Source organism: Ciconia boyciana, chromosome 21 (assembly GCF_034638445.1).
Source record: "Ciconia boyciana chromosome 21, ASM3463844v1, whole genome shotgun sequence".
Taxonomy (NCBI): Eukaryota; Metazoa; Chordata; class Aves; order Ciconiiformes; family Ciconiidae; genus Ciconia; species Ciconia boyciana.
In genome coordinates this window covers 4,335,887-4,356,916 of record NC_132954.1, presented here as the reverse complement: position 1 = coordinate 4,356,916, position 21,030 = coordinate 4,335,887, and the positions used below count along the sequence as shown (strand labels likewise).

Genomic DNA, 21,030 nt, shown 5'->3' with positions numbered 1-21,030 from the left:
CCTGACCTCCCCCAGCCCCTCTCACCTTGTCTTCACAAGCCACACCTGCAGGCCCAGCCGTTGCCTGCCCTGTGTTTGCACCCTCTGTGCAGCTCAGGGCTGTGTGCCTCAAACCCTTGCAGCCAACAGACCAGTGCCTGTTCACAGGGCCTCATCCCCCACAGAGGGGGCAGGGGTCCCCATTATTGCCCTGGGGCTCAGCCTCCATCAAATCACCCCCAACCACGCTCTCTCTGTCTCCCCTCTTGCGGCACTCTTAAGGACAGGGTCCGTGCCTTTCTCACCCACACCCACCAGGTAAGAGACAGGCCTTGTCACTGTGTGGATAGCTCTGTATAAGTCCCTAAGCCATATAAAAGGGGCCTGAAACAATATTAAGTAGATCTGCTACCCTTGTTTGTGCTTTATACAAGCTCACCTCAGTCTGTTTCCATAGGTCAGATTCCATCACCGCTGACAGCAGGCCAGATGGGATCTCCTTACCTTTTGCTGTGAGACCGTGTAGCTTCCAAGAACCTTTCCCAGCCCACCGCTGCCAGGGTACAGGGCTGCAGCACTAACAACATTTTGTTCCAACTGTTTATTCAGACATGTGAATTAAACCAGTGTACCATTTTAAGAGCAAGCTGGAACTAATTCTGAATTTAAAAAAAAAAAATCATAAAAAGCAGTTCTTACTTTCCCTCGCTACAGAGAGCACTGCTGAGTAACAGTTGGCGAAGCATTTCATTCCTCTTCTCCTCAAAGTTTGTGGCCGGATTCATGCCAGCATCGCTGCAGATCAACCATTCGGGTGAGCTCACCGGCTTCTCCTTCAGGGCTCTTACTCTTCTTTGAAGCTCAGCTTGTTCTTCACCTTCCGGGCCATGTAAGCGGCTGTGAGGACAGAGCAGGTCACAGTGAAGAGGCACAGGGCAGAGAAGTTGTGCACCAAGTCACCCTGAAGAGTGGAATAGATCTGTCGCCTGGACTCATAGTCCAACACCACCGCCTCGATCTGCGCCAGCGTGCAGAACACCAGGCACACGTGAAAAATCTGATGGCTCTGCCCAAAGAAGTGACATTTCCCAGGGAACCACTTTTCGGGGTAAGGGTGTGAGAAAAAAAAGGCGCCAATGAGGAAAAACAGCACCTGGCATTTGTGATACAGAAGGGCCGGGTCAGCCCGCTCGGAGGGCGGCACGGTGTAGATGCGGTGGACCACGGGGCTGATGTCCAGCATATACGCCAGGCCGGAGGGCAGCTCCTGGCAGAGCCGGCTCAGAAGGCGAGCGGACTGGTGGTACCGGTACTTGGCGTAGCAGGAACCGGCACAGGACAGCCACGCTAACAGGACGGCCGCCGGCATGTAAAACCCCTTGATCTTCTCATGCCAGCTTGGCTCGATGGTGTAGTAGTAGTGCCCCAGAGCGCTGCCGTACTGGTAAATGGCGACCCCCACGTAGTCCATGAAGAAGAAGCTGTAATGCCAGAACTCAGATTTGGCCTGCAGAAGGTGAGCGAGGGTGCTGAATGTCAGGTAGGTGATGGACGCCACGATGATGATGAGGAGGGGCTGGGCGTGCAGGTCCTGTCCAAAATCCACCCGCTGCGAGAGCTGCTGGAACCGCAGCAGCAGGATCAGCGCGGCCACCAAATGGGTCCAGACGTTGATGGCCTCGTTGTGCTGCTGGAAGAGCGTCGAGAAGTAATAGCACCAGGTCTGCTGCACCGGCCGGTAGCCGGTGTGGATGTAGGGCTTCCAAAAGACCTTCGGCACCTCCGAACTGCTGACGGTGGAGGGAGAGATGGGGGCCAGCAGCTGAGGGACCTGCCGCACGTTAATGAAGAGGCGGCTAAGCTTTTCGGTGATGACCGTTGCCATGATGCAGCCGAACTCCGGTTCCCCGCCACGCAAAACAACCTTTGGGACAGAAAGAAAGTTTTGCTGCCGTATTTAATAGCGACTTTACCAACAATCGACAAGCAGGGGCTGTTAGAATGCTTTGGCTTTTTTTACCAAAGATATGTAAAATCATGCATGACTGGAGAGTGGCCTCATTATAGCTGAAATAAAAGAATCACCAAAAATAGTAATAGAAAGGAGGCTGAAGGGAGATTTAAGAACCCCAGCCAGAGTGCCCCATGCTGTACAGGTGCCTGTCTGGAGGAGTACAGAGGCAGAAGACAGGAGTATGGGCTTAATTAACACAATAATTAACACACTCGGATGTACCAGTTCCTAGGCTCACCCCTTCCCATCACTTTAGGAACTGCTAAACAACCTAAATGAACTTCCCGCTCCAGGAGAAGCCCAGATGTTCCCCCTTGTAAACTGTTTGCAGTATCTGTCTTTACAAGTAACAATGAGCTGCGCTCCCACAAACAGTGGGACGACCTGCTCTGCCTCACAAGGGCAGCGTTTGAGAACGTACATAACTGTAACGCCAGTAACACGAGATGTAACTTCTGTGTTTAGAGTTTTTACTGTCTTTTTTCAGCTCCTGATTTTCCATGCGGCTTTGCACAAAAACAATGCAGCTCAAGTGAGTTCATCCTGTTGCATCACTGAGGTCCAGCAGTGTAATCTTTGCAAACAAGCGCTTCCATATTTACATTTTTGAAGCTGCTGTCCTTACCAAGATAAAGGCAGCTTTGCTGGCTGCTTCTGCCTTTTCACAGCAGCCTTAAAAACACTGAACAAAACATGCTCAAAATGAGATTTCCCCCCCCTCTTTACCTGCTCTTGCTCAGACAAGTTCTGAAGACGACAGCCCGACTCCCGTCCAGCTCCAGTGCTGTTTTACGCCTCAACTCCTGGCAAGTGCAGTCATTCCGCGGACAGCTCAGACAGGAAAAGCTCTTCAAAGTCTGGGAGGAGGAGGAGGAGGAGGGGATGGGACTGTTTATTTTAAAAATCTCTGTAATTTCCTCATCAAAATGGAGTGGATAGGTCTGTAACTCCCACCTGCCTGAAGCTGAGGAGCACAGATGCAGATAAAAACAGGCTGCCTCTCGGCTTCCCGCTTGAATGCTCTTTTCCCACCTCGCCTGGTTAAAGAGGCCCCACGTCAGAAACAACTGCCCTGGCTTGGGGCAGCACCTCGCAGAGGGCAATCCTGACCCTCTCCTGGCCTCCTAAACCCTCCTGTAACACTGCAACACGCGCACGCTGCCAGTGAAAAATTAGCTTCATAAACCTCTTCCGGACTTGCAGCTACTGCACTGAACTGACACAGCCTCGAGTGTTGCTGGGGAGATGTAGGCAAATGCAGAACTTCCCAGGTTAAGCTATTTTGACCAAAATTCTACGGGCATTTTGGAAGAAAATGCTGCCCTTCTGATGCCCGGAGCACTTGCCTCTGTGCCGGGGCTGCCGCTGCCCACAAGGACACCTGGGTACGTGGGGAGGGGGCTCAGCTCCAGACCGTGTCTGACCCCATCACGGCTGCCAGAAGACAAATTCCTATGGGAAAGGCACCCCTGGTTCTGCGCAGGGAGACGCTGCGGCAAAAGCAGCGGGAAAAGCTGCGTCCAGAGCAGCCGGGCACAAGGTAGGAAAGGGAGCAGCGTTTACTTCAGGTCCTCCAAAACTTGTTGGGGCAGGACTTAATTTGCGAAGCTCTTCCTAGCTCTGAAGCCTTGAGCAACGCTCAGTTACAAACGGAGCACATCCTGTGCAGTGCTGGAAATCATTAATCTGGCTTGTACTCTGAATAATAACCTCCACATACCTACGAGATGTCAGTGACGTTGCCTCAAACGCCTGTTATTTCCTACGGAGCATTTTCTTTTTCAAGCAGCAACCACCCATCCTGCTGAATTTTTTCTTCGTGACACAGACTCAGCCCCCAGCTGTTTACATGCCTGTTTGCTCCCATGCATACATCTGTATTTAGCCTTCTAAACCACAAATACGTTTCTTTTAAGTTACGACTGTTTTCTTCTCAGCACAGGCTCACCGAGCCCAGCGTGTTTTCGGTGGCTGGGCTGCAGGCCCCGTGCCCGGGCAGCCTCTCCCTCCTCCCGGCCCAGCAGCAAAGCCCCTCCTGGGGCAGCCAGGGATCGATCCCCCCCTCCGGGGATATATTTTTTTCCCGGGGAGGGGGGGTACTTCAGGAGGTGAGGGTCGGCGGGGCCCTGGACTCTGCCCTCCCCTCCCGGTGCCCCGGCAGGACCTGCTGCCCCCCCCGGGACCCCACCGCCCGGACCCCCGGCAGCCCCCCCGCCACGGCACCCGCTGAGCCCGCCGCGGCTCCGCTCCGCTCCGGAGGACGCCGGACCCGCTCTGCCCGGGGCTCGGCCCCGCCTCAACGCCGGCGGCTGCCGCGGCTTCTCCCCCCGGCCTCGGAGCCCTCCATGCCCGCTCGCCCCCCGCGGCCCAGGCTCCGGCAGCGCACGGAGGACGCGGCGTTCCCACGCACCGGGGCCGGGATCCCGCGGTGCTGCCCCGCTCCGGGCTCCCCTCCTCCGTGACCGGCCCGGCCCGGCCCGGGCGGCCAGTGAAGCGGCGGGTCCGGCGCCGCGCACAGCCCCTGTCCGTCTGCACGGCGCTTCCCACCCTTCCTTCTCCAGCCTCCCTCGCCACACCCATGACACGGCTTGCAGCTGCTTTCTAACTTGCCACCACACGGTGGGCTGTCTGGCCTGGGAAATAAAAGCTCCCCAGCTTTGTCTTTTTTTTTCCCCCCCTTAAGCAATCTCTTTATAGGCCAGCTTTCCCTATCAGAGACTATTATTCCTGTTCTCCTGCCTGAGCCCCATCTCCTCCCTGCGAGTTTTCCCCCTCTTGCTCCGTTCTCAGCTCACTAACCCTCCTCTCGTTATTTGTGCCCCCCCATCTCATTCCCACTCCTCAAAACTTCCATTCCCCCCCCCAGCAGCTCGCAGAGGAACTAGACTAAGCTCAGGCCCCAGGCATTAAGCTCGAGTTAAGTGTAATGCAGGCAGTGTGTAACCTACGTAAAGCAGAACTAAGTGTAACGCATGTAAAGCAGAACTAAGAGAAGGCAACAGAAGGCCCTGAGCTGAGATCTGACAGCTTTGGCAAGTCACAAACTCACATTTAATGTCTCTTTGTGCTCTTCACACCCTTTGGGGTTTGGCAGTGCTGCCATCCTCCTCTCCCCCCCCACTATTTGGGACACTTGGTCTTTTCTCAGTAGGTGAAGAAATACATTAAAATGAAGAGCTCAGGTTTTTTGATTGCCAATTATGCCTGATAACTGATCCCGTGATCACTTAAGCCTCCATTATGCGGTACTCGAGATACTTGACTTTCACAAGCACATTATGTAGGGGTTCAAGCCTGCGCCTCGAAGTTCAGCTCTGGATTCCCCTGTCCTCTCACCTCCCCGGGTGGATCCTGACCCACAACCCCTGCTCTCAGCTTACACAACGTTGACACGTGCCATTAGAAACCCCAAACCTGCCCTACTCCTCCACCCGACGGGCTGTTGCTCCCCAACAGGCAGAAGTACAGTCTCTCTTACCTTAAATTATGAAATATCATAACACTTCTGAAAATCCTTCAGGCAAAGGATCCGATCCCAGCACTCCAACGCATCAAGACTGACTTTATCTCACTGTTCTTCTTCCATTCAAACAGTGTAATATCAGCTTTTGGTTAAGTACAACTCTGATGCAATCAAAAGTGGTAAGTGTGATACATTAAAGCTTTCTAAACTGAGGTTCCTTCTTTAGCAAGCCCCAGAAGACAGGTCAAGTGGTCCAGGACTCAACTAGTCCCTTAAAAAAAAAAAATCCCTACCAGCTCTCCCAGCCTCAGAACATGAAGTCTGTCACCCAGCCAGTGCCAGATGCTCCAGGTGTGGAGTTCACCTGAAAACAAACCTGGCAGCCAAGCCAAGGACACAAAAGGGGGAAGCCAGGACCGAGCGTGCCTCACCGAGACCAGTGCCACCGAGTGTTTGGCATTAACAGAAGCTGTGAAACCCAAGGCTTCCCCGCCTCGAGGGAACACACTTACTAAAGCCAAGTACCTCAGAACACGATGCTGATGCTGTTCGTACTGAGGTGAGGTGGCTGTCCGCACACACCCAGTGCAACCTTGTCTTTACCACAGAGTAGCACGAGTACTCGTGGATGTGCAGGACACTCAGGATTAGGCTTAGGGGAAGGTTTTTGGTTTTTTAAGGCACCTGTACAATACTCTGTACCCGATACACCTAAAAAGCATCTTTCCTCAGAGCACAAGTACAGTCCTATCTATTTCTCACGTCCCAGAAAAATGAAGGTGATACACATCTCGTTGCAGGCAGGAGTTAATCTTCAGACTCGCCCTGCGGCACAGTGTACTCTCCCAACACATCTGTGGCAGGCACCAAATCAAAAACAATTCTTATCCACAACAGCATTTTCAATCCCAGCACAGAACAGGTTTCTGACTTTTATGCTCTGGCGCTGCAGGAAGCAGTACACAAGTCACCATTCAATAGCACAAGTCATCTTCTAGAAACCCTTACCAGAAAAAAAAAAGGCTCAGATCAGAGTCATGGGGTAACAAGGACTTGTTTGTTGAAGTGTCAGCATCCAAAGGGAGGTGGTTCTGAACTCTTTTTAACAAAAACACACAACAGCTGACAACTGCTGAGGTGTCAAAACAAAGCTCCAATTGTAAAATTAAGACAATGAGAGTGCTCTAGGGAAAAGGCAGTCACGCAGCATGCCCGTGGATGTAAGGAAGAGTGCTGCTACAGACCTTTCCCCCCAGCACTGGGTAAGGATGCCTGTTGCAGACCTCAGCCAACGGATTGTTTCTTACGTCATTTTTCAGAAGTAATTCTCATGATAACAGCACTGTGCAGCTTTATTTAGTCACTCAGTTACAGCAGTATTTTAGCAGACTGGGACAGTCAGATTTTTGAAGTGTAACATATTCAGCATGGAACAGTATACTACATATTCCTTTCACAAACGTCTTACAGAGCTGATACAGTACTAGCCATCAACCCAGTAGCAAGCGCACTGGAGTAGAAAAGGATGCAACAAGAAGATAGCTACACTGGAAAGACAACACTTTAGAAAAAGTGAAACATGTAAGGTCTCCCCTCTAGCCCCCAAAGAAAGTGTACAGTTTGGATCTAATTTTACAGTTCTACATCAGTTTCTAGAAACTTAAAAAAAAAAAAACAAAACCAAAGATAAAACCACTGGCCAGTACAGTCTTTGGATATTTAGAGGAGGGGGAGAGAGTCAGTTTCCAGAATGAAGTCAGTCGGTTTCAGCCTCACCGGGGTCTTTGCCTTCTTTGTTCTTTCGAACCTCTTCAATATGCTTGTCCTGAAAGACAACAGCAGGGAAGCAGTTAGCAGCCCAGGCGCAGAGAGGCAGGGCTCCGGGCCGGCAGAGCAAGCCCTGGCTTGCTTCCCAGCCCCCCCAGCTCACAACAGGAACCTGTGAGTCTGGGTTACTGACGGGGGCTACGGGATGAAGCTTTGTAAAAGCAAGTGAGATGCTGCTCTAACTCCATCCATCCCCTCTGCCCCAAGAGGAGGATTTCTGCAAAGCCCTTTGCAGATGTAATAATCTTTCAAGATTAGACCACCACAGAACTCCAAGGATGTCTGTTTATTCACAGCACCCCCCTCACTTGGCTTTATTTAGCCAGTTTTCACAGTACGGGGCACGGATAAACCCTCTCCCAAAGGGGAACTGGGACTCTACACCCACCTTCTCCCTCAAGCGTTCCAGTTTAGCAGCCATTTGTGCCTCGCGGTTTTCTTTGTTAGCTTCCATTTTGTGGGTCAGCTTCTCCTCTGCCATTTTGCTGAAGTTGTTGTTTTCTTCAATTGCTTTCTGAAGCACCTCTTTTTCATGCTCCCGCTTCTCAGCTAGCTGCTTCAAGACTTCTGCTTCATGAGACTAACAAAACAGAGGATGCACACTTTGAACATAAAACAGATGAACTACAGACAACTATCATAGAGTTCTCCCAAGAGAAAAGATTTTCTGCTGTTTTACTGGAAAACAGCATAATTTCACGATGCAGGACAAAGCTCCCTGGTGCCTCCTCCACCCACATAACCCATATTTCACCATTACAAACTACCAGGAAAGTTACGTTTCTGTCATTATTTGCAAGTCTTATTAAATGGGATTTTTCTGGAAAGAACATGGATCTTTATGTTGACATCAACAGATCTCTCCTAGGAGATTCTTGCTTCTTAGGATGGTGAATCACTGCAATTCTGGTCACACAGGAGGCTGCACTTCAATTAGTAAGCCTCTGCACAGCCAAGGGCTCCAAGCCACATCTCAACAGCAAGATCTTACATTTAGTAAGACATCGTATTGGCAAACCTTCTCATTACAGATTCACCACTACATTTTCCAGGAGAAAATTAATCTTTTATGATGTTAAAAGACAAGAAAGACAGCTTAATCCTGAAAGAGCATCCCCTCTCAACTAAATGTTTTCTCCTGGTTTTTCAAGTGACCATTCAAGATCACTTTGGGAACAAAGCTATGGCCTTGCAGACCATAACAAAGGTTCATAGGAGCCCCAGAGATTTCAGAGTTCAATTAATATTCCATTTACCATAATACAAACTGCTCATCATTTGTCCCACGCAACAAGTAAATTTAAAAAAACCAACACAACTCGCACAGACTAGTTGAGCAGAGCTCACTTAATCTGTTGTTTCAAGTTTACCTTGCGTCTCTCTTCTGCTGCTTCCAACTTCTTCTGAATCTCTTCCAATGACACATCCTTCTTTTTTGGGGGAGAAAGAGGGAATTCTGGGACTGCTTCTTTTGAGCGGGGACTGAGTATCAGCTCAAATGCCTGCCCAGAGGCACGCTTTTCCAGTTCCTTCACTTGAATATCTAGGAACATGGGGGAAAAAAAAACACCCCCCAAACAAATAATATTTTAACCCAGGAACTGCCTTAGGTTACTTGAACAACAGCCTTCAAAAATTCAAATGCCACAAAGCTCACTTAAGGAGACAGTTAGAATCTGAGCCGATAGTTTCATTTTAAGCAGCAGCACCACATTCAAAAAATGTGGCAGGCAATTTTGTTTGCAATTCCTCCTTGATACTACACTACCCAAGCGCCTGACATTTTATTTCAGCCTTTAATACCCAGGGTCGTGAAAACAAGTTTATCTGTACTTCAAATGAAAAACAAAACAAAACAAAACATTCTTTCTCCAATTACAAGTCTGAAGAAGAGTTCAAGGCCTTCGCCTAAGACCTGACATAGCCAAGAACTGAAACCGGTTTTCAAAGAAATATGTAAGCCAGTGTTCTCTCTTCAAACACCTCTGAACAGGCACGTCAGCCCTGCACGCTGTCAGTTGTACCAGCACACCAGTTTTGATCACCAAGATGTCTAGATGATCGTCAGCTCCGTTAACAGAGCAGATGGCATGCAGATGAGCTGAAGCCCATCTGCTAGCAGCCTCGTCTGAGAGGGCTTTTGGTATGTTTTCAAAAGCACCCGGTTTTAACAGCTTCTCCAAAGCAGCCTAGATATGGAAGGAAAGCATGGTGATGACAGTTTGTTTTACTATATTAGATTTAAAAATATTCCTGAGAAATTAAGAGAAAAAAATCCACAAGGGTATTTCACACATAATACTACATACCAGAAGTAGCCATGACCAAGAAAATATGACTCCAGAAGCCAACTCTGGGAGAACTTCGATGGGTTGGATTCCTAGGTAACAAAGAGACATGCCTTTGAGCAGCAAGTACATGAATTTCATTTCTTCTAGCTCCTAATAAAAATTGCTAAGCATAACAAGACCTGCTGAACAAAAGACAGTCGGGTAGGTTACTGCAGTCAGTAATTCCAGTCGGTCTGTGGGGCTGAGGCTGATGTACATTACTAGGAACAGCAGAGATGTTCTCAATTATTGGTGTTGCAGGATCTGTATGTACAACTGTATAGACGGGCGTTTCCAGTCCCTGTTTTACTCCACCGTAATTAAGATATGCAAACAAAGACTCCCATTTTACCATTAATTCAGCAGCATACAGCACTATGGATAATTCACAGAGCAGATACAGCTCTCTGAATACGGCGCACAACAGGACAGGACAGCCAGGGCTGCTGCCGTTACCAAAGGATCTTAAATGTCCCCATCGAGCTCATTTAAAATTCGATTTTATTTGCACAGCTGAAACCAGACGCTGCACATCACGACAGACAGGGAGCACGCACCCTGCCCAGCACCCCTTGTGGGACGTAAGAAAAGAAAAAAAAGCCACAAAGCGCTCTAAAAAACCTCAAAAAAGAGGATTTTTTTTTCCAGGTTTTAAGCTGACGATGAAGCGGGGGCCGGGTGGCTGCGCGGTCCCAGCGCCGGGCGGCGCTGGGACCGCGCAGCCACCCGGCCCCCAGTGGTCCCGCCCCCTCCCGCCATCAACCAATAAGCGCCGAGGCCGTTGCGCGGCCGGGCAGAGGCCCCGCCCCTTCCCCGCACGCGCTTCCCTAACCGCACCGAATTCAAACCGCCGGGGAGAGAGAGAGAGCGCGCGCGCGCCCGCCCGCGCGCGCGGGGGGCTCGAGGGAAGGCGGGGCCAACGGTAACATCCGGGCACCTGCCGCCCCCCGCCGCAGGTGCGGGCCACCGCCTCTACCCCAGGGTGAAAGGCAGGGAGGGGGGGGAAATGGCGGGGGGACCCCCTCGCCCCGCCGCCGCCAAGCGGGGCTCAACAGCGGGTCCCCGAGCTCGATGGCGTCGGGGCGCGGCCGGGCGGGCGCCGCCCCTTCCCCACTAACAATGGCGGGGTCCTGTCAGGGAGGGGAGGGGGCACCGCTGCCGCGAGCAGGGCGTCGCCCCTCACAGAGCGTCGTCCCTCACAGAGCGGCTCCCGATCCCGGGACAATAGACACCCCCTTCCCCGTCGAGGTTGGGGGGGAAGGGCTGGAGCCGCCCATTGTCTCCCGCAGCCTCTTCCCTTTGTCACCGCGACGCCCGAGAAGCGGGCGGCGGGCGGGGCCGCGACCCCCGCGAGGAGAAGGGACAAAAACGGCAGGCAGGCGCGGGGGCCCCCCCTCCCCAAGCGCCCGCAAACCACCGCGGAGCCCCCCGCGGTCCCCCTCACCCTGACACCCATCCTCAGATCCCCTCACGCTGCGGCACCGCCGCCCATCCGACGGAGCGCCGGACCTCCGCGGACCATCGCAACACCCGAAGGGCGGGCGGGCGGACGCTCGCCCCAGCCCCGGCTGGCCCCCAGCCCCGCCGCCGCCGCGCACCCACCTGCCCGCTCCGCCGCTCCAGCCACACTCCGCTCCCGCCCGCCCCGCCGCGCACAAAAGCGCCAAACAATGGCACGTGACCCGCCCCGCCCCGCCCCCATTGGCCGAGCGCGGCGGCACGTGCCGCCCGCCGGGGGGGGGCCGGCGGGGAGGGCGAGGCGGGGGGCGCGCGCCCCCCCCTCCTTTCTCCCCGCCGCCCGCTGCATGCCGGGAAACGTAGTCCGCCACGGGCGGGCGGTGGCGGCGAGGGGCGGCGACCCCCGCGGCCCGGCGGGGCCCGGGCGGAGGGTGCGGGACCTCGCCGCGACGCCCCTCGCCTCCGCGGGCCGCCCCGGGGCCGTGCGCCCCCCCCGCCTCGCTCTCCGCCCGCGCCCGGAGGGCGACGGGACTCCCTTTGTCTCCCACCCCGGCGGTGGGGAGGAGCGGGGCCCCGGTGCGGCTCGTTCGGTCAGGGTCGCCCGTCCCCTCGGGGGGCGTTTGGTGGGAGCGGAGCTGTGGCTCAAATGGTTGCCTGGGGGCTGGCCGCTCACCTCAGGGCCACGGTCACCTCAGGACCGTAGTCACCCACCTCAGGGACCTTGGTCACCTCGGGGCCACAGCCACCTACCTCAGGGCTTTTGGTCACCTCAGGGCCACGGCAACTTACCTCAGGGCCATCATCACCTCAGGGCCATGGCCACTTACTTCAGGGCCATCACCTCAGGGCCACAGTGACCTACCTCAAGGCCCTGGTTCACCTCAGGGCCATGGTCACCTCAGGGCCATGGTCACCTACCTCAGGGCCCTGGATCACCTCAGGGCCATGGTCACCTCAGGGCCATGGTCACCTACCTCAGGGCCCTGGATCACCTCAGGGCCATGGTCACCTCAGGACCATGGTCACCTACCTCAGGGCCCTGGATCACCTCAGGGCCCTGGATCACCTCAGGGCCATGGTCACCTCAGGGCCATGGTCACCTACCTCAGGGCCCTTGGTCACCTCGTGGCCACAGTCACCTGAGGGTCATCACCACTTACACTGGGGCCACAGTCACCTCAGGGCCATGGTCGTCTACCTGAGCGCATGGTCACCTCAGGGCTGGTCAGTTATCTCAGGGCCACGATAACCTCAGGGCTCTTGGTCATCATCAAGATGACCACCATGTTCCTTTGCTCACTTCAGGGTCACAGCCACCACAGGCCAAACCCAAAGAGGATCTGCGGGTCTGACAATGCATTGGCCCCACAGCCCCCGGGAGTGTGTTTTGGGGGACAGCCACATGGCCACCCTCTCCTTTGGGGTGACATCAGCAAGTCAAAGCACGTCCAGAAAAGCCATCATTCATGCAGATTCCTCAGTATGTACATAATGGCCGTGTAAAGACGATCCATCCTTGTCCTGGGGGCTGCATTGTGAGCAGTTCCCTTCCCAAGATAACGCTATTGCCAAGCGTAGGTAAGTGGTTCGCTCGGAAATGTCCTTTAAATGAACTGGCTGCATTTTCGCATGTTCCGTACAAATGACTTCGGTACGATTCCCGTGGTAGTTTCCGTGCTACAGTCACTTGAGTTACACCAAGAGTCAATACGCACAAAAGGCAGATGGCTGGAGAACGGCACAAATCTTCTGCTGCGATGCAAGCCCAGCACAGCCGTCTCCGTACCTTCAATACCAAAGAAAGGACTTTTCTGAGGGGACCCACCCTTGTGCACACTCTTAAAAACAAGGATTTTGCACCAAAAAAAAAAAATCCTACCTTGAGGAAGGTTAATATTGTGACAGAAACGCATAAAGCTTTCAAAACAGAGATTATTTTAAACGCTTGCCCTGTTTTTTGCTGATCTGACGTCTATTTCCATGGAAACCACATCCAGCCGCCGAGCTGCTAGAATTGGGAGAGGTTTCTGCTGGAGTGGCTCGCTGGGCATGGGAAGAGCCATTTTCCAGCAGCATGGTAGAACCCTTTTTGTGGGACTGAAGGGATTTCAGATTCAAAATGGTTTGGCTGCTTGGCCCTTCAGCATCATGCCTGGTACATTCATGGGGTTCCTGGCTCAATACCAGCGGTATGTGCATAGATATCACATACGACACACGTGTTTTTAAATGAAACATCTTGAGTGCTTGGATTAAATTGCATTAGATGTTGCTGGAAGACAAAGCAGCCAAGAGACCATGCCACCAGCCTGTGTTTTACTTTATCATTTATTAATTATCATCCATGTAGATCAACAGTGTGTTGCATGCTTTAATATTAATGCTTTTTAGTAAAATCAATGAGCTTATCCTGGGATGATCTCAGGATTTCCCAGAGGAAACAAGGCTTCCCGGGCTTGCGGCTTTTTGTTTGGTACCTGTGTGACTGCCTTTAGTCAGTCCTCACCCCCCGGAGAGATGATGATGAAATATCATTTACCGCTTTTGAAGAAGGGATGCAGGCTGAGATAAAACTACGAGTCATGCAGGGTCTGTTCTCAGCGCTTTCCATCTTATTTCCTGGGCTTCTCACAGGGACAAGAAAAAAGAAAGAGAGAGGGAAAAAAAAAAAGAACAGAATGTAACTTACCTTCTTTTGCAGGTTGGCTTTAAAGCCAAAAACATTTCTTTGAGATAAGAACTCTCCTATGTAAGAGGCAACACGGTTTATTGACGAGAGGCACTGAGCTGGGAATCAGATTCGGGCTCTGTTCTCAGCTCTGACATTTTCCATGCCATGTCACTTAGGTTGAGACTCTTTAGCAACCTCTTTACCGCACCTGCCACAACTGGTTTCAATTTAAACCGAAATCTTTGAGCATTATTGTGATACAAAGAGAAATAACAGCTCTTAGCAGCTGGAAAGGCACGGAGACGATCTCATTTTTGGCCTCGTTGTAAGAGTGGTTTTATTTTTGGAATGTTTCATAAAACTCGTTTGTTTATGTGGCATTTATTTTTGTCTGATCGCAAGGAGAATGGAGTATATGAAAAGCTTTTATTTAATTTGCATTTGATTTGTGTTTATCGACACATTTACTGCGATTCTAAACAGACCCTTCTTTCGTCAAGCCTAGCAGCCTGTGGCTGCGGTAGTTTTTGTCTACTGGATTCCTTATCACCAACAAAAGCTTTTTGCTATAATCCCAGTTTTTCCAAAAAAAGAGCAAGCACCAGTACGAGAAATTTCCTCCAACACGTCACTATTTAGCCCCAAAACAGGGTTCGAGAAGGAAGATACCATTTCAAGTCCAAATCTAACATCAGTCAGATGAAAATAAATCTCGAGGAAATCTCGAGAAATCATCTCGAGGAAAATAAAGGACCACAGCAGAACCTGCAGAAGATATTCCCAGAGTAGAAAGGGACAAAGGCTCTATAAATTAGGAATACGACCTACTCTCAGGGTCAGCGGCTATGATGCACCTGAACCGGTGATAACTGCACCCACTTAAAATCGTTGCTCTCGTGCAACTCGCAGCCCCAGCTGTAACTGCCCACCGGTTGCTCAAGGGGGGCTCGTTCTCGGCACAGACAAAACACGAGGCCCCTTGGCTTCAGTTCAAAGGGCTCTGCTCTCAGTGAAACAGATAAGTCAAGGTCTCATCGGGAGGACTCCTTGTACGTGTGAATTTAGGACGTGACGTGATCAGATTTAGCATAAAGATTAAAGCGTCTCCTCTGATGTGCTTATCAAAATATCCCACAAAGAGACTGACATAATTAGGTGACAACTCAGCCCACGGCAGCTCTTTTAACTTGCAAAAATATTTAATCTCCAATAAGAAAATGTGCTTTCTGAGTATTAAATTGCCACCCTTAAGCACCCACGGTGGATGGACTGACAGCTTATTTGTTAACCAGATAATGTTTTAAAGCACCTTGGTAAGTAATATTAGCAAGTATTTCCCAAGACGGGTAACAGTCACTGCATTAGTGAAGTTCTTTTTAAAACTAGAAATCCAATACGCTATTTGACCTGAGTCAATCAGTTTAACTGATTTAATAAATAACCTGCTGGAAGAGACAGTAATTTAAAAGAAACTTGTACTCAGAGGTAGAGAGAAGGGCTAAAAGATTTATTTCTATCCATGTTTCTCAGCCTTTGTATTAACCTTCAGCAAATTTTTCTCTGCACCGCAGCTTACCCATCTTCACGCTGGCTGTACTGACGTGCTGCTGCCCGACAAAGGTCTCGCAAGGAAAATTAGTGGCTGCAAAGGTCTCGTTGATCTTCAGATAAAAATACATTTTAATCCAAACACGGTCGAGGAGTCCACGGAAATGAAGAATAAAACAAGGCTTTTAGGGAGTGTCTACCTCACAATGAAAGCTCTTCCACAGGCAAGAAATGTTTAAGGTAATTGATATTTGTTTACTGGAGGTGTTTAGGCTGATACTATATTTATACTGAAAAACACCATTAAGAAAATGTTCCCTTTGGAATAAATTTGCACTTGCCAATGTGCTGTTGGAAATAATTTAATTTTTTCGAATCAGACAGGGTGCCTGGCTTCTATTGCTAGTTTGTGTTTTGAGAAATTCACTCGAACTCACTTAATTCCTCCATAAAATGAGACAAGTAAAAGAGATGGCGATTGCACCTGCAGCAAGAAAATATAAATTAATTGCTTTGTTATCGGGGCAATATAACCCTGAAATGTCATACTCACCTCTTCAAATGCAGTCATAGCACTGTACTGCATTATATCCAAATACTATCGTGATGAGGGCTGACAAGGCTCTAGAGTAGAAAAATAACGTAAGCTTCTAATGAACTAAAGGTGAGGGCCCCACAAGCACTCTGCTCTCCTTGCAAAAAATTCTCCAACACACTGAAATGGCGGCAGACCCTAAAGTAATGGCAGCGGCTGCGGTACCCACACGTGGGCACCTTCATCCTGGCTGCAACCAAGATGCTGAACGAGATCTGGTCTTTCTCCTAAATAGTGATCTCTGCCTTTGATTCACCCTGGGCAAAGGAACAGCAGAATTCCCTTCCCAGCCTGCTGGTAGATCTCCTGGCATGTTTTTCGTTCTTTGTTTCCTAAGAAAATGAGGTTTTACATGATCAAACTACTTCTGTAGCTCTGACTAGTCTTCTCTCCCAGCTTTTAGCTTTATGAGCCAGTCTCTGCCCCTCCGATAAATACGGATAAGAGCTCAGTGACATGAATTCCACAAGTTTCTTGAAAACAGATGGCTGGGGAGAGGCAAGAGTGAGGAAAAGGCTTCAGCACAAGCCCAACTATTATTAGAGACCAGAGGCTTCACACCGAGGAGAGCTATCACAGACACTCCCAACAGTGGGTACAATTTCAGAGCTGGTTGTTTTCTTCACGGCACCAGCAGATCCTCCAAGACACTAATGTGCAGTTGTGCTCTCCTGGGAGCTACCTGACACATATAAGGACAGATCCATGTGGATGCTGGCTCCCACCTCCACTACATCCAGAAACACCCAACGAAAGCTGGCCTGGAGATCCCCTTGCGTTGCTTCCCCCCCTCTCCTTGCTCCCATAGCTCCTAACCGAGCCGGGAACCTCAACCCATTTCTCTGCACCCTCGCTGCTTTTCCCTTTCTGCTCCCAACCGGAGTCCACGAATTTGCATTTCCCATATGGAGCACCAAGAGCTTTGCTATTCAAGGAAGCCCGTAAACAACTCACTGCCAAGGGTTCAAAAATAACTGCGCTGCACAGAGCTGCATTACCCAGCGATAGCGAGTGGCTGGGAGAGAAGCACGAAGAAAGGGTTTATGGGGTTTTTTTTGCGTGTGAGCCAACAAGAGATGCACTAATTAGATTTCAAAAGTGTCAGAGTCAGCCATTTCAGCTGGGATAGAGCAAAGGAGACAGCATGATTTTGACAACCACATGGAATAGCAATGCATAAGGAAGCCATAAAATATTCAACAGCCATAGAAGATTCCAGTGAAGACATTGCTTTGGCTCTTTGAAAATGAAGTGGGGGGAAAGAAAAGCTGGGTATAGCACTAATTATTCCCCAGTTCCTAATTAGTTCCTTGAATTTAAAATATGGATTCAGCTCTACCAGCAGCTCAGCAAGCCTATTGTGCTATTAATACTTCCCTGGCGTGATATAGTTAAAAATACTCTCACCCTTTCGAGACAAAATGTAGCTTGGAAGTGTCATGATGGGAGGAGTTCAGGGATGGAAATCCTCTTAAAGGAATATGACTTCCCCAATGTCAAATAAACAATATGCATGAGCTTGTAACAGCCCCCAGACTGAGCCTGTTCCCACTAAGAGCAAATTTGAAAATAATGCTCAATGCAGAGCTCTCGGGCCGCTTGCTATCCAAGCTATTTCACTGACAAAATCAGTGCGCAGCCAAATGGTAACAGGTTTTATTTTTCACAGCGATCTGCCGCCTGGGGAGCAGGTGGGCTCGCAATTCTCAAGTGCCTGGCTTGCTTCAGATGGACAGCGCAAGGTTGAATTCAGATCAAAAGGCAGGATTTTGAAGCGTCCCCCCCTCCTTGCATCCAACCCCACGCTCAGGTAACGCACGAGGTCCTGACCTGCCCAGTGCAACAGCCACAGCTAATTTTTCTGTGGCAATATCTATAGGTGCTGTGTATGGCCGAGATCTGTCAGATACCATGGGCAGGATAAAACATGCCTCTTCCCACAGGATTTGTGAGCTGAGGAAACAAGTCTGGGGGTTTTTTTATGGCACCTTTTGACTTCAGTCGGTAAAGGAGGTCCAGATCTATGCTTTCGCACTTCAGATCCTCTCAGGAGAATAAGCAGTTCCCCTCTCATCTCCACCAACAATTCTGCATCAAAATGGGTTAATTCCTGCTCCGTCCCGCTGGCTCTTCACCCGCTGCCTGTAACCGCTCAGCAATACCAGCATGGAAACAATACCTGCACTTAACATTTGCTCAGTGCTGTTTGATCCCGTTTTCCCCCACTAATTTGAGTTCATAATAGATCAATATATATATTAAAAGAAAAAAGACCAGACACATCCACTGCAGCTGTGAGAACAGGCAAACAAAGCCAGCCTTTCTGGAGGAAAAACACATCTCTGTCTTTATGCAATAAACCAGCAAACTGCTGCCGTACGCTAAAATCAATACCCGGAGAGACATGCTGATGTTGCGATTGCCAACGTAAGTGCTTCATTTCAATTTAAAAAAAACCCAAACACACAAAAAACCCCAACCCGGGCCTTGCGCGATGAACGTCGTTAGAGAGCCGCTATCAGTGCAAGGAGACGAAGGCATCCTGAAGCTGATGGGCTGGGGGGGTCCGGTGCCACCATGTCACCCGGGGAGGGGTGCTGACAGTCTCAGCACCTCCCCACACCCCGGTCCGGGGTGAAGACGTAAGCCAAAGGGTTAAAAAGGAGGATGGGACATTTGGGGTCCCCGCCTCGCCCAGTCCCTTCACTCTCCCCCACCACCGTGCTCGCTCGGGTGCAAAGCAGGAGCCGGCATCCACGGGGCTGAGCTCAGCCTGTCCTTCCTAAAATGGGGGAAATCTGGATATTGACCAAAAGCGATCCCTCCAATCTGTTTCAGGGGCTTTTTCGGAGTAGCCTGGAACTAGAGAGACCTCACGCCGCCCCTTTTCTCCTCCAGCACCTCCGTTTCCTTTCTCAGCCCTTTTTTCCCCTGTTCATTCAGGAATCATCTCTAGAGTCAGCAAGAGACTGCTCCAGCCTGAAATGGGGCTTCTACTGCAGAGTGAAAACTGTCAAAAAAACAGTTGTGCCCTCAAAATACCCTCGATGCCGCTGGCTGAGAGAACAGGAGCCCTCTTGGCCCACGGCATTGCATTTTGAAGGCCAGGGAACTCAGCAAGCATCACGCCTACAGCCCAGCCCTGCAGCACTGCACCTTGAAGCTAGCAAGCACGTGCCCTGCGCTGAATCCTAAGGGTCTGCCCGCCCGGCAAAGCCCTGGTCCTGCCCTGTAACCCAGCACAGGAGGAACTGGTGCTTGGGAAGATGACAATGTTGAGCTGAATCCCTCGTGACTGCGAGCATCCGGGGTTTCCAGCTCAAGGCAGCCTGGAAGCCGATGCATTAGATGATAACAATTCGCTTCGGAGATTAAGAAACTCGATTTTGCTTTGGAACGTCACCCAGAGCAAAGTTTTGATTTGCCAATAGAAAGATCAACATAAAAATAAGCATATACTCACCAATCAAAGGAATCTTAAGGAACTCTGCTCAAGAGGGTGCTGCTCGGGTTTGGGTTAGGAGCGGGGTCAGCACTGCACCTGCATCCGCGCTGGTCTTTGGGGCTGGTATCGCAGCCCACGGCCGGACTGCTCTACTAGAGCTCGTGCGGTTCTCACTGCATGCACTGGGCTCAGCTTGCAGGGCCGTGGACCTTTATAAGCTGTTGTGACTCCAGGCCTTAGTATTTTCCTTAAAAATACAAGAAAAAGGAAAAAAAAACCCCACAACAGTAAGTGCTACGGTAATTACAAGGAGGTTTTAACACATGTCTCAATTTGCATTAATTAAATGAACAGGGAAGCTTCAATTGAGTAAATGAGGTTTTTTTCTAAGCAGCAGCAAATGCTGCGGCAGGCTGGAGCTGGTAACTCCCGTTTGCCGCATGCATGTGCGGCGGGATGGGGAGGGATCTGCCGGCTGGAAGGGGCTTCCCAGGAGGGAGGGAGCCACAGGCAGGACGAGCTGGGGGTGGGGAGGATGAGAAGAAGACTCTCAGCTCTAAGGTACTAAGAGCTCCAAGCCGGGTCTGTGCTGACACTGTCAGATTTCATCCCCGAGCCTGGAGAGTGGAAAGCTTTGAAGCCGAAGCCGGTCGGAGAGCGGAGGTTGCTCTGTGGAGATAAGCCGTGGGTAAGAGGAATGTGTCCATTCATACCCCAGCCATGCTGCAAGCACAGCTGTGAGGGGAATATAAATGGGCAGCGGGTTTTTTTTTTTATTTTTAAAGCCACCGGTTTGAATATTAAAGCAGATCAGACACATTGAAATGCTTGGCTGGAAGTGAGTTCTTTCCAACGCACAACCCTCCAGGGCAGGGGATGGCTGGGCTGCCAACCTGCAGGTGGGTGCCCCGGATGCCGACATCCCCGAGGTAACAGAGTCGGTGTTTCCTTCCCACGTCCCTGAGAAGCAAAATCCCTCTGTGGATAAAACACGGGGGATTTACGGGTATAAAACCCGGCTAGTTCACATCCAAACCCCAACCTCTGCGTTGTAAGGACACAGCAACCAAGAGCTGGTGCTGGTGGGCTGCTGTGGCAGATCGCGTACCAGGCTAACCCTTAACTCCTGCTTTTTTGCCAGAAAACCTTCCAGCGTGGCACAGGCAAGCCTGGAGCAGCCTGGGCCACCCCAAAAACCGGAGGGGTCTCCCCTCCGGTCGCTGGCCCCGGGCGGGTGGCAGGGAACGATGCTCTGTCCCTGCCCATGGGTGGCCTGGGAAACGCTGGCTCCGGCAGAGCTGTCCCAGCCCCTTTCTTTCCGACCTCTCAGGCCCAGCAAAGCAATCCGAGCAAGCTGGGACGTGGGGAAAACACCTTCCTCGCATGCTATGCCGGGGCTTTGTGCCACATCTTTCATGCACGCTGCCTCCGGCCTCAAGGCTGGAGCACGTAATGGGGATCTGGAGGAAAGCGCTGCTTGCAAGGGGAGCCTGATTGAAGAGATGGCTCCGGGCTGGATTTTAAAGCAGATGCAGCAAGTCAGTGAAGTAGGAAAACACTCGGAGAGGGCTCCTGCACCACCACATCCCACAGAGAGCAGAGAGGGGCCGATGGAGCGGAGGAAAGAGGGTGTCTGCCCTGCCCAAGTGACGCCGGGGCTTTTTTGAATTCTCCTCTTTCTTCTGACGGGGTTTCCTCCA

At 51.1% G+C, this 21,030-nt stretch overlaps 2 protein-coding genes across 3 annotated transcripts; both read right to left on the bottom strand.

The window, feature by feature from the left end:
• Nucleotides 1-559: 559 nt before the first annotated feature.
• PAQR7 (progestin and adipoQ receptor family member 7) lies at nucleotides 560-4,549 on the bottom strand. 2 transcript variants are annotated; one of them, XM_072885033.1, is made up of 4 exons: nucleotides 4,404-4,549; nucleotides 3,714-3,882; nucleotides 2,720-2,850; nucleotides 560-1,903 (listed from the first exon to the last, which is right to left on the bottom strand). In XM_072885033.1, exon 4 carries the CDS (start codon nucleotides 1,862-1,864, stop codon nucleotides 824-826), a length of 1,041 nt encoding a protein of 346 aa, XP_072741134.1. In that variant the 5' UTR covers nucleotides 1,865-1,903; nucleotides 2,720-2,850; nucleotides 3,714-3,882; nucleotides 4,404-4,549; the 3' UTR covers nucleotides 560-823. The 2 variants fall into 2 exon arrangements, with proteins under 2 accessions (XP_072741134.1, XP_072741133.1); XM_072885032.1 differs by lacking the exon at nucleotides 3,714-3,882.
• Nucleotides 4,550-6,661: 2,112 nt separating this feature from the next.
• STMN1 (stathmin 1) lies at nucleotides 6,662-11,294 on the bottom strand. The gene is made up of 5 exons (XM_072885236.1): nucleotides 11,216-11,294; nucleotides 9,593-9,663; nucleotides 8,654-8,826; nucleotides 7,672-7,863; nucleotides 6,662-7,281 (listed from the first exon to the last, which is right to left on the bottom strand). Exons 2-5 carry the CDS (start codon nucleotides 9,603-9,605, stop codon nucleotides 7,213-7,215), a joined length of 447 nt encoding a protein of 148 aa, XP_072741337.1. The 5' UTR covers nucleotides 9,606-9,663; nucleotides 11,216-11,294; the 3' UTR covers nucleotides 6,662-7,212.
• Between the last annotated feature and the right edge of the window lie 9,736 nt (nucleotides 11,295-21,030).

What these genes read in the sequence shown, in the direction of transcription:
- PAQR7 (XM_072885033.1), bottom strand. Translation starts at nt 1,864, where the DNA reads ATGGCAACGGTCATCACCGAAAAGCTTAGCCGCCTCTTCATTAACGTG.
- STMN1 (XM_072885236.1), bottom strand. An exon ending in CAGCAGAAGAGAGACGCAAG is followed by an intron (nt 7,864 to 8,653) that starts GTAAACTTGAAA and finishes CTGTTTTGTTAG; the next exon opens with TCTCATGAAGCAGAAGTCTT. An exon ending in TGGAACGCTTGAGGGAGAAG is followed by an intron (nt 7,282 to 7,671) that starts GTGGGTGTAGAG and finishes GTTGTCTTTCAG; the next exon opens with GACAAGCATATTGAAGAGGT.